Raw genomic sequence first — 13,173 nt, 5'->3', positions numbered from 1 at the left:
AATTTTATATTTAAGTAGTGCGTGATAAATAGAAAAAGAAATTAATGGATGAAATATTAAGGATTTTGAATTTGTGAAAAAAAAAAAGTAAAATTGTTCTAAAGACTATTTTGTTTTATGATATTTAATTTCAAAAATTAAAATAAGTTGCTCAATAAAATTCAAAAGACAATATAAATTTATTGCAATGATAACATACGAGTAATATGTATTACCAAATTGACACATGGACAAATCATGTTATGACACGTGTATTATTTTGTATTTATATTGATATATCTTGTATCGTTAACTAACACATCATTCTATTACACATGGTTAATTTATATTCTAATCCGTAGCACTAATTATTTATGTTTTTTTGTCACGTTAATACGCTGTTAACAAAAAACATTCAAGAAACTAAAATACGAATTATGGAGTGAAAATTTAAATCTAAATTGAGATCAGAGAATTAAAATTAGAAGACCAATTTAAAAGTTGAGTGAAAATTTAAAGACTATTTTAAAACTTAAAAATTTTTTATTTTTAATTAAGTAAGGTTCTGTTTGGTTTAACATTTATGATTTTTGACAAATTTATTAGTTTGAAATTTCTTTTTAACAAAATCGTAAGAATTTGAAATTTCTTTTTGACAAATTCATTTTAATTAGACGAAGAATTTCTTTTATATATTGAATTGTATTTGATTTGAGTATGTTTAAGGTACGTTTAAGCTAAGAGAATAATTTTTGTTTGGATAAAATAAATTATTAGAATTACTTTTAAGAGATATAATATAGTTTTAAAGTGTGTAAACACATGCTTGATAAAAATCTTAATATTTCACCTAAAAAAAAAATACTTTTTGACAAAATAACAATATACAAAACTGATGAGTTTAGACTTACTTCTTCCAAAAGTAATGTAGATCAAATTAGTTTTGGTTGGTTAATTATATTGGACCAAAAAGGTACTAAATTAATTCCCTCAAAAGCTTAATGTACACCGAATTAACTACTGTGATCACATCAATAAATTGTGATAATAAATAATAGTCTTGACTCTTGATCATTTCATCATCATTCTTGTCATTTCACCAATGATTTTCATTAGTCGGCAAAACCCAATTAGCCACTAATAATTATTATGATAATTAATAAAATAATTATTTCGTACATGCATGTGTTCATTTTCTAATGTATCGGATGCTAGAGACAAGTTAATCCTCTCATCAAAAGTGTTAGGTAACCTGGCATCGGATTTGATGGTACCAAAACGTTTGGACCATTAAATAGTTTTATAATAAAATATAATTTTTTAAATTTTTTAATAATTGATAAATAGTCTTTATCTAATTTTAATTATAAATTAATCTCATATATTTTTTTAATTATAAAATTTATTTTTTATTTTATAAATTATTATTTTATCATTAATCTATTATGTTTATTAACAATCAAAAACAAAACCAATAATGAATTAGATCTTCCGTTGATCGTAATAAACTTTTTGGCTATTCCAATCGATTAAAAAATTATATTTGATCCGTGACGTTCGTCAAGGACTGTGAAATCATATTTCTTTAAAAATCAATCGATTGGATTATCAAAACAATCGATTGAATTTCAAATTTTCATAACTCAATCGATTGGACTACAGGTTATTATCACAAAAGAATCGATTGAAAATTGCAAGGCAGTATGGTTTTCACAAAAATCAATCGATTGGTCATATTACGCAATCGATTGAACGATGACTAAAATGTGGGTTTTTAATAATTCAATCGATACTACTCAATCGATTGAATGCTTCAAAACAACCCGAGGTCTCATAATTCAATCGATTGGTTGTGTTACCCAATCGACTGAAGTCATCGACTGAGGTCTCATAAAATACTCAAAAAAATCAGTTTACTGAAAATCGGATCCTGACATTCTAAAGGCTATTATAGTTAGTTATTCCGAGTTATTATTCAAAAGATTATTATAGTTAGTTACTCCGAGTTACTTTTTTTGTTAGGTAGTTTGTTAGAGATTAGATTCCTTGAGCTTCTAAAAGCTACATTCAAGTGTAGCTCTTATTAATTCGAAACATTATACTTAATATATAAATCAAATCATTAATTGAACTCAACTAATTATCACATATCCAAGTTGTTCCGAAAAAGAAAACTTAAGAAGCATATGAATATAAAATAGACCAAGATGGTCCCACAAATTAAACATCGATGATGAGTAGCATCACAAGTTTTGTGATGGATATATATGTTCATCTCATATATATCATCATCATCATATACACTTAGGGGAAAAACAAAAAGGCTTTATAGGATCCTTACAAACTTATATGGTACAGAAATTAAAGCTAGCTCCAAATCTGCATGCACCAAAAATCACAACTTAAGAGTTACACACTCCCCAAAATTTTGTATAGTTGATGTGTAACAACTAAAAAATCAAAGGCACAATTTCATAATAATAATAATAGTGTGAAGTGTATATAATTATATATATCAGTGAAGAGTCTGACTAACAGTTAGCTATATTAGGAAAGTTGTAACTAACTCCTAACTGATTCAGTTAGTTATGCTGAGTTGGCAAAAGCTGTTACGGAATGCCAGCTAGACTCAGAAGTTAGTTGCAACGAACATAGTGAAGCATCGGCTATAAATAGCAAACTGTGTAACTAACTCATTGCATTGAATCATACAAATCAATCTCTCTCTCAAACCAATCTTCCATCACTCTGATCTCTCTTTTCTCTATCTGTTTTCACTTTTTCTTTTCTTTCTCAGATTACCACCGATACCTTCATCTACGATATATATAAATCAACCTCTAGTCTTAAACTACAAAATTAATCTAGAACTATAAAATAATTTGGTATAAACGGCCTTTTTTATGGTAATTATGGCTATTATAAATGCGTAATAAAAACGAGATCAGGCTGATGTAATTATTTATCTGGTTCAAGGTCATGTGTTTAAAAAGGAAGCTACTCAAATAAAGACGCTTAAAAAGTCTTTTTTTAAAGATGTTTTTAGTAATTAAAATTTAATATATATAATCAATTAAACTGGATTATTTTTGTCAAAATTAAACAAGATAAATTGATTTGACCGAAAAAGTGATAAACCAAACATTGAATTGACCTAAATTAATATTTTTTTTTTATAAAAAATAATTATAATAACCTTATTATAAAAATTGATTAAAATATTCTTATTATATATATTAATTTTGAGAATCTCTATGACAGCATAGAGAGAAGAGAAAGGTTAAAATTTAAGGTTCTCAAAATAATAATAATAATAATAATAATAATAAGAGTATTTTAGTCATTTTTTATAATAGGAATATTGTAATCATTTTTTATAAAAAATAATCTCTATGACAGCATAGAGAGAAGAGAAAGGTTAAAATTTAGGGTTCTCAAAATTTTAATAATAATAATAATAATAATAAGAGTATTTTAGTCATTTTTTATAATAGAAATATTGTAATCATTTTTTATAAAAAATATTAATTTAAATTGGTTTGAGGTGTAGTTTACCATTTTTTTGTCAAATCAAATTGTCTGATCTAATTTTGACAAAAATAACACAATTTAATAATTATATATAATAAATTTTAATTACTAAAAAATATCTTTAAAAAAATACGTTTTAACCGTCTTTATCTGAGTGACTCCCTTCTAAAAAAAGTCATAATCTTGAGCGCTATTTTAGAAATTACGGTAATTTTTATAATATTATGCGACATAATAACAAAGAAACCCTAATTAATAGGTTAAAAATATAAAGAAGGTGATAGCTTAGCTTACAGTTAATTAAGAGGTGTTGATCATGGAGCTAGACGGTAGTGAGGATCAGGCAAATAATGAGGATCCATATAGAGGGTTGCTTTCTGATGAGCATGAAGGCCATCCATCACCATGAACTGCATGTCTTCAGAGGGTTTCCAGTGCCTCTTCCTTTGATTTATGAACCAGTTGTTTATTTGTTTTTGGTCCAAACCTGTTGATTCTGCCAGTGCCACCTTCTCTGATTCCTGCAGTAATTTTAAAATATTATAAGGGGAAATTTTGTAATAACATTCTCATAAAATCATTTATCCTTAAAAAAAAAACTAAGCCTATGAATCATGAATACTGAAACATCTTAATATTTTATTAATATTAAAATATAAACTAATTTTCTTATTATTTTAATATCTTTTTTATATTATATAAAATATGTTAGATATTTTTGTATTAATAGTTAATAATATACAATATTTCTAAACTCAATTTAAAAATATATTTCAAGAATAATACTAAATATGTGATCATATTTGGATGTGTCTAAATATATAAAAAAATATTTTTTATTATGACGCAATTAGATAAGTAAGACGTGAATTATACAAGTGTCAGATGAATGTAGTATTTAAAATGTATCTGAGACATAAATACAGAGACTCAATTAAGTGTACATATTTCATAAGCTTAAACATACAAAGAAAAAATTCTATGATTATGTATGTTGTTGATTGAATATTCATAAAATGTATGAGGTTGTAAAGAAATGTAAGAAATTTACATACCGAAGGATAAGGCCATTTGTAATGAAGTTCCCACCAGTTAAGGAGCTTCTGCCTAGCTTCCTTAGGGAGTTTTCCTTTCTTCTTCTTCTTGGAGAGTTCTTGCTTAAGGCTACTCAAGTAACCACTATATTTTCTAAGCAAATGGTTCTTCAGTTCACGGTCTTCAGCTCTTGGATCAATCTCTGCTACTTCTGTTTCTCCACCACTGTTCTCTTGTTCCTCTTCCGATGAACCACCTCCTTCTCCTTCACATTTCTCATCTGAATAACCATCATTATTTCCTCAACAATGATAAACATTTATGGCATAAGGAATAATTTTAGGTTTAATTACTCTGTTACTTCTTAAGTTTTTATACATGTTTTTTTTAATTAGGTCTATACATCATTTTTAATTTTATAACGAGATCCTTTCTAATATAAAAAATGTTATAGTTAATTTCATATTTCTCTGCAAATTGAAAGTATCCATAATTAAGAACTTAATTAGATCTTTAATCACATGTTTTTTGAAAAAAACATTCTGTTAATTTTAACGTTTTTTGACATAAAAAGAACCTAATTATAAAATTAATAGTCGTGTAAGAACCTAATTAAAAAGAAAAAAATATAGGAATCAAATTACAAATTTGGTAAAACTATAAAGAACAATAGAGTAATTAAACCTATATAAATTTACACTTTGTTAGAGCAAATACTATATTATATATGATCATGGATAACTTTTTCATAAAATATATCTCTTTGATCAATTCAATTATTGTTGATTAATTATTTTATCATGCTACTTATGTGTGTCAAATTTTATAAAAACTGAATGTACATTTTGATTTCATGTATACAAATTAAATAAAATGGTGTGGACCCAATTATTTTAGATTAATATAAAATTTGATCAACAAAATCTATATAGTAAATAATATAAGCTTAGAATAATTTGATATAATTATTTCAATAACAAATTATTCAACAATATAATATACTTAAAATTAAGAATAAATTACCATTTGTATCCATTAAAGATACAAACGCTGACAAATATATCCATATAAAAATAAAACGACAATTATATTCACAGAAGATAGTTTTCGTGTGCCAAGAATACCCTAATAGACCAATTGTGTAACTAACGTCTGGGTACTCTTGACACACGAAAGCCATCTTCTATAATTATAGTTGTCGTTTTATTTTTATATGGATATATTTATCAGCATTTATATCTTTTATGAATACAAATGATAATTTATTCTAAAATTAAGCCATAATAGTTTTGATCTTTGTAGATATGAGTATGTAAGAAGTAATTAGTAGACACATGCATCTAAATGAAGCAATATGTAAATCCATGGTTGTTTTAATAATCCAATTATTGTTATGCTAAATTAAGGCCTTTTCCATCTTTCAATAGGAGAGGCACACATAGTTGTTAGAGTACTACTAAATTATTTGTTAGTGCTCTTTATAGTAATGATTATAGTACTAAAATATTGAATAAGGTGCACATCAACTATTTAAGCCAAAAATAAGTGCACACACCCAACAATAATGACACATTTGGGGTTCAATTTCTTTTATAACTTATATATTTTAATAATCACATAATTTTTTATAAGACTTTTAAATTAAAAAAGAAGAAGATAATTTCACTCCTAGTTTGATAATACATTCCTTTTTTTTTAACAAATTTATACAAACATATAATGACAAAAAAATTATATAAGAAATGATATTATAGAAAATGAGAATGACATTAGTATTTTTTTAAATTAATTATAAAAATAAGGTTTAATTACTCTGTTGGTCCTATAGTTTCGCAAAATTTTCAATTAGGTCCTTATACTTTTTTTCCTTTTAATTAAGTCCATGTACCAATTTTTTTTTCAATTCAGTCCCTCTTAACAGTAATTAGTTTAATTATATAGGATTTCAATTAAGAAAAAAAAATTGATGCAGGGACCCAAATAAAAGGAAAAAAAAAAGTATAAGAACCTAATTAAAAATAAAATTTGGTGTAAGAACTCAATTAAAAAGAAAAAATATATAAGAATCTAATTGAAAATTTTACAAAACTAAAGAGACCAATAAAATAATTAAACCTAAAAATAATTAGTCCTCAGCAACGGACAATATTATTTGGACAAGTTTAACAATATAAAACAATTATTTTTTCCAAAGCAAAACTTTAGTTTTGTCAATTATACATTTACTTTTTCTCTTAATTTTACTTTTTTTTTTATTTTGCATGATTATTAACTAGAAATTTTTCATATATCGATAGCTTACAAAAGTTGTTGAACAACTCATACATTTTCTTTTTTACGTTGCCCATAAGTTTTATTCATTTTAACAGTTTCCACACGTGGGAAGTTTACTTTAAGGGAATAGGATACTCCAAAAATACCTTAAAATTTCTATTCTAAGTGAGGCATACACTCTCATTGAAAAGGCAGCCATTGATGAAGAAATTGACTGTGTTAATAAATAATTGGGGTAAAGTATATTTTTTGTCCTTAAAGTTTGGCAAAAGTTTTAAAAATATTCTTAAATTTTATTTTATTTTAATTTTGTCCCAAAAGTTTTTGATTTGTATCAAATATATCCTCGACGGCTAAATTTTCAAAAAATTTAAGACCAATCTAACAATAATGCATGAAAATGATGCTTGATTTGCGTGTGTTGAAGGTTGTTCTTATGAAATTGTTGTTGAATTGGTCTTAAATTTTTTGAAAAATTAGCCTTCAAGAGTATATTTGATGCAAATCGAAAACTTTTAGGACAAAATTGAAACAAAATAAAACTTAGAGATATTTTTAAAACTTTTGTCAAACTTTAAGGATAAAAAGTATACTTTACCCTAAATAATTGAATTCATTGTGTTCCTAAACCCACTCTTATCAACCTTCTTTTCATGTTATTATCATTTTTATACACGGTATTTTCATATTAATGTATTTAAATGTAATATTCTTATTGATAAAGTATTAATTAAAGAAATACAAGAAACAAAGACATTCATTAATATTACTAATCATTAAAAAAAGTTTTTAGTAAATACCATTTTTATCATTTCAATACAGACGTTACGCACGGAATATAAGACATGTACATATACATGGAGAAAGAAATTAAATTAAAAAAATTACAAAAATATATGAAAAATGCTACTTAGCCTGCAATAACGATTTCGTCTTTAATCAGTTTTTAAATCCAAAAATTAATTATATTAAACTTTTATATATTTAATTTCTAATTTTTTTAGAAAACTAACCACCAACTTAAATTAAAATTGATTTTCAATCTTAAAATCTTAAAATATCTCTTAAATTTGAGTTTAGGATTAATAATTTAAATTTAAAAATTTAGAGTTTAGACGTTAAATTTTTAGGTTTATTTTTGTTTAAATTATAATTTATTTTAAACTTAAATATACTTATTTTAAAGAGATTAATTTTATATTTTAAATACAAGAAATAAAAAATATAAGATGCTAAATTTAAAATGTTTCTTTTATTCATTTAAATGAATCTTAAAAGTTATTGATTTAAGAAAGACTGAATTTCATTAATTATTTAAATATATATTTTAAATATGAAATTAATATTTTTCATATATTTATTATTTGTAGTAGAAAACATCCAATCGTCGCACAGTGTCCATGGGAACTTGGAGGACTGGAACGGCATCCAATGTATTCTTTCAGTTATTGTGCTGCCGCTAGTAATTGAGTAGATTATAGTTTCTCACTCTAATATTTAGAGTAAATTTTAAAATTGTTTTTATTGTTTAAATTATTTAATTTAAATTTTTAATATTTTAAAATTATATTAATATTAGTGATCTGTTAATAGAGTTAATAATGTGATAAAATTAAAACGATTTTGAATCATTAAAAATTTAAATACGACAAAAATATTAAAAACAAAAATAATACATTATTTTTAAAAGAATTATCAAATCAAGTATAATGAAAATAAATTTTAATCGAATAAATTGTATTACAAATTTAAAAATTTTACTCATTACTAGTAGATAAACTTCTGTTAAAAGAAAAAAACACGATACTCTTTTTGTCTCGAATATATCAAAAATTTTTAATATTTAGTTTAAATAAACTTTATTTAATAATATTAATGTTTTTATGATATATAATCATTTAATTATTTTTTAATCACATCTAAATAAATTACTCTTAATCGTATTACTTTCATTCTAAGTAAATCTATTTTTCTTTTAATTTTACTCTTAAAAATTTTACCTATCATGCAATACGACTTGTAAAATAATTAGTACATAAATTTGTAAAAAAAATATAAAACATCTACAATAAAATATAAATTCTCTAATGTATTAAACTTCTTTAATGCTTAATTCAATTAAATTTTATTTTTAATTTTAAAATAAATTTTAATTTAATCCTTTAATATATATTATCAATTTTACCATAAATAATTATTCAATTATTGTTTAATTACGTCTAAATAAAATATTCTTAGTCACATTATTTTTATTTTAAATCAATCTTTTTAATTTTACTCTTATTATGATATTATTTTCATTCTAAATAAAATTTTTTTATTAAAAACAAAATAAAAAAAATCAACTGAATAGTTATCTATTGTAAAAAAATTGAAATTGTTGAAAAGAAATAAAATTATTTAAAGCTAAAAATAAATTTAATTAAATTATATATTTAAAAATTTTGACATATTAAAAATAAAACAATATAATTTATACTTTATTGTATATATACATGCTTTTTTTTTCAAAAGTTTTTAAATAATTTAGACATTAAGAATGATTTTAAATTTTTTTAAATATTAAAAATAAAAATAATATTTTATTTTATTACATACTCATTCTAATTTCATAATTAATATACTCATTCTAATTTCATAATTAATTGAAGACTACAAATGATAATAGCGTGTGTATGTGTAAAAGGAATTATATTTATACGATGAGTAAAGTGATAATTAAATTCTTAAATTCTTGAAGATGTTAATCTTGAATTAATTAGTCTTTGAAAAAAAAATACCAATTAACTAGACTCTTTAAGATAGCAAACGATGGACATATATATATTATTCTATCAATAAATAGTGTTAAACAAAATGAAATTATCTATATATTTTATTATTTACAATGGTGCATGTCTCATTAATGTAACATGAGCATAAAAACTATATAGTTTTGGACATTGTTTTGGACAGTGAAATATTTATTATCTTTTGAGTTTTCATATATTTTTTATCAACTACTTTCTATTTTTCACAAATCCTATCAAAACAAGTAAAATTTTATTCAAAAAATTATTATTTATAAAACTCTTTTATAAATAGACATATCAGAATAATTAATAATATATATAAATATCACTATTAAATTTTAGTTAATAAGTTATTAAAAAATATCATATATCTATTTTTACTATCTTAAAAAATTAAATTAATATTTTTTTAAAATTAATTAATCTAAAATTAAAATCCTCAGAAACTAATTGTCACTTTACTTTTACAAGAATGTTGTCATATGATACAAAACCCAATGAACCGTTTTGCTTAGCAAAATATAGTGTGAAAATGTATGTTGTGGTTTACAAAATTCAAATTGATTAACTAGGAAAACCCTAAAAAGAATCACTTTGTCAGAACTCAGAATTAATGAAACCTGGGAAAGACAACAACAAGCTTAGAGTAGAGTAGAGAATTTGGGTTTGTTTTAGCAAAATAAAAAAATTGTAATTATTATTATTATTATTATTATTATTATTATTATTATTATTATTATTATTATTATTATTATTATAAAGGGTCATACTTCATATGGAATTGTGAAGAGTGGACAATATTTCCAACAAGGTGTATAAAGTATTTAAAATTAAAATTAAAATTGTACTAACTTGTCAAATCATGGGGTTAAAAAGAAAGAAAGAAAGATGCTGTGCTTAGCTTCTTTCTTTGATTAAAATTAATGGCGAAGTGAGATATATATATATATATAACCCTAAAAATTTTTTAAAATGGTATAATATTATTATAAGCTCGTGATTAGGGTTCTGTGCATCTTCTTCTCTATCTGGGTCCCCTATAATCCCCCACGATTTGAAGAAGGTTGGAAAAAATGTTTTGGTCAAAATTTCATGCCTCAGTACACAAACACCTCGAGTTTTCGAATTTCAAGAATTGCAGAAACCATGCGCAAAATTTTGTGCCAACATTATTTTAGAGGAAAAAAATTCTAGGCCAGAATTAATGAGCTTTTTTTAGAGTGAGATTCAGTTATTGTATGGTTATTAGTAAAAGAAAAAAAAATTACATTTTTAATTTATAAAAAATTTGTTTAAAAAAAACCCTAGTATAAATATATTTGAGATTATCTATATTAAAAAAATTGAACTATTTAACAAGAGTATTTGGTTGGTTAAACTTTTATTTATTTAATGCATAATTTTTTAAAATACAACAAAATTTTCAGTTTTAATTGTTTAAAAAATAAAACCCTAAAATAAAATTTTAATTCTAAATCTTGTTTTCTGTATGGACTCATAGTCTTTGCCGACATTGAATTTTAGAAGAAATTGTGAAAAATTGAGAAGGGGGTGAAAAGGGGAATAGGGCACTTGTTCATCATTACCAACCCTATAAAGAGAAAGTTTTATAATTTAATTAAATTAAAATACAGACTATACCTTGGAAGATCCTAACGGGTCCATTGCAAAGCATATTTAGCTGTGTTTCTATTCTTCTCATGAAATCCATAGCCTCTTGTATAGGCCTTGTTAATTCCTCTCTATACTTCACAAGCATGTCATAGTAAGCTTCCTATAAAAAAAAAATAATAAGTAAATAAAAAATAAAAAGTTATTATATTATTAGTGTCTCTAAGGTCACATAAATACATAATAATAATCTATATTATTCCATAATCAAATCATGAATCAATCAATCAATCAATACCATTAATTAACAAGTAGGTGAAAATTAAAATCTAGAAAGCCCAATTTAGCAAAAGAGAAAACCCACCCAAAAAAGAATAATATTTTATAAAAATAAATAATAATTTAAATTAAAAAGAAGACCCCACACCATGAATTGGTCAAGTTCTGGGTCCTTATTGTAACTTTCCCTTGAGCTAACTGAAGATCGTTGCCGTGCCTCAAATTCCTGCCTCGCCGCCACCAGTCGCGCCACCACTTCCGGCGGAGCTCCAACCTACAAATTAAGTTGTTATAGATAAACCACTACAACAATTCCTTAAGATAGCGACGGTTATTTTGCGGTGGTTTTCTGAGATAAATTATAACTATATGAGATAAAGAAAAAGGAAATAAAGAAAGATATATTCAAAAAAAATGTGTAAATTGTAATTGAATTAAATAATGTTAGATTTAAAACATCTTTTAATTAAAAATTTTATCTATTTTGGAAAAAAAAAAAAGAATAATGTTTTTGTAAGCATACTAAAAATGGTTAATAAATAAAATAAATTAATAATTAATTGAAATGATAAGTAATTAATTACCTTTTGGCAATCCATGTAAGCTTCTAAGAGATTAGAGTAGTGAGGATGAGCAATGATTTTGGCTTTGATGGCTTCAACTTCACCAACACCATTATTGGAGCTTTGGTTGTAATTCCCTCCTTGTTGATGATGATGGTGTTGCTGGCTATGGTGGGGATGATGCATATTATTATTGTTTCCCCTCAATAAAGGATAGTGATGAAGAATTGGAGTTTGAAGATGATGATGTGGGGTGGTGCTAATTGCTTCAGTCTTCACAACAAGAACTTGATGATTATCATCAGATTCAAAACATTGTTGATGATGATCTGAAGATTGAAGATTAAAGGTGTTGATTGGAACTTGGTTGTGATGATGATGATTATGAAGAGAAGCACTATTAGTAGTTGATGAGTACAAGAAACTTGGCCTCAAATTATTATTATTATTATTACTATTATTATTATTATTAGGGTATTCCTCCATCTCCATTACAACCCAAAAAAAAAAGACTTTTTTTTTTAAAATGAAATTAATAAGAAATCTTCTCCCTATACTACTACTCAGCTAAAAGAAAGAAGGAGGAGGAGGAAAGCTAGCAATGAGAAAGAAAAATTAGAGAGAGAAATTAGAAAGTACCCTACTTTAATTTGTTATTTATTATGAGTGGATTTTTCTCAAAGGATAGTTGAAAAGTTGAAACCCTAATAATGAAAACCATATATGAGAGAGATTTAGTATATGTAATGAATGTTATGTGATGATATGCCAGAAAATAATGCTTTTATTTTTGTGTTGGCAACATACTATTATAGAAAAAATAAAAAAATCATATATATATATATACTTGAAGGTGTTTAATAATGGAAAAAAAAAGGGAAGAGGGTATAGAAGAAAATTGAAGCATAAAGGAAATTAAAGTTTGGTGAAGTGAATTAAAATCGAAAATTTTTCAAGTGTACCGTCGTACCAATATTTCAGTAATTTTTAACCGTTGATTTTAATTATAAAAAATATATATAATATATATAATTAAGATCAATGGTTAAAAATCACTGATATACGACTACGACGATACATTTGAAAATCTTCCATTAAGATTATGATTG

At 24.2% G+C, this 13,173-nt stretch overlaps 1 protein-coding gene across 2 annotated transcripts; it reads right to left on the bottom strand.

Moving 5' to 3' along the window:
• Positions 1-2,081: 2,081 nt before the first annotated feature.
• On the bottom strand, positions 2,082-12,821 carry LOC112755995 (homeotic protein knotted-1). 2 transcript variants are annotated; one of them, XM_025804370.3, is made up of 6 exons: positions 12,086-12,821; positions 11,650-11,775; positions 11,253-11,385; positions 4,566-4,825; positions 3,805-4,031; positions 2,082-2,358 (listed from the first exon to the last, which is right to left on the bottom strand). In XM_025804370.3, the coding sequence occupies exons 1-5, from the start codon at positions 12,554-12,556 to the stop codon at positions 3,825-3,827; spliced, it is 1,197 nt and encodes a 398-aa protein (XP_025660155.1). In that variant the 5' UTR covers positions 12,557-12,821; the 3' UTR covers positions 2,082-2,358; positions 3,805-3,824. The 2 variants fall into 2 exon arrangements, with proteins under 2 accessions (XP_025660155.1, XP_025660156.1); XM_025804371.3 differs by having other exon boundaries at positions 2,136-2,358; positions 4,566-4,810.
• Positions 12,822-13,173: the final 352 nt, after the last annotated feature.

The sequence above is a fragment of the Arachis hypogaea genome, chromosome 6, assembly GCF_003086295.3.
Source record: "Arachis hypogaea cultivar Tifrunner chromosome 6, arahy.Tifrunner.gnm2.J5K5, whole genome shotgun sequence".
NCBI lineage: Eukaryota > Viridiplantae > Streptophyta > Magnoliopsida > Fabales > Fabaceae > Arachis > Arachis hypogaea.
Note: the sequence above shows the minus strand (reverse complement) of the source record. Positions and strands in the feature narration are given on the sequence as shown.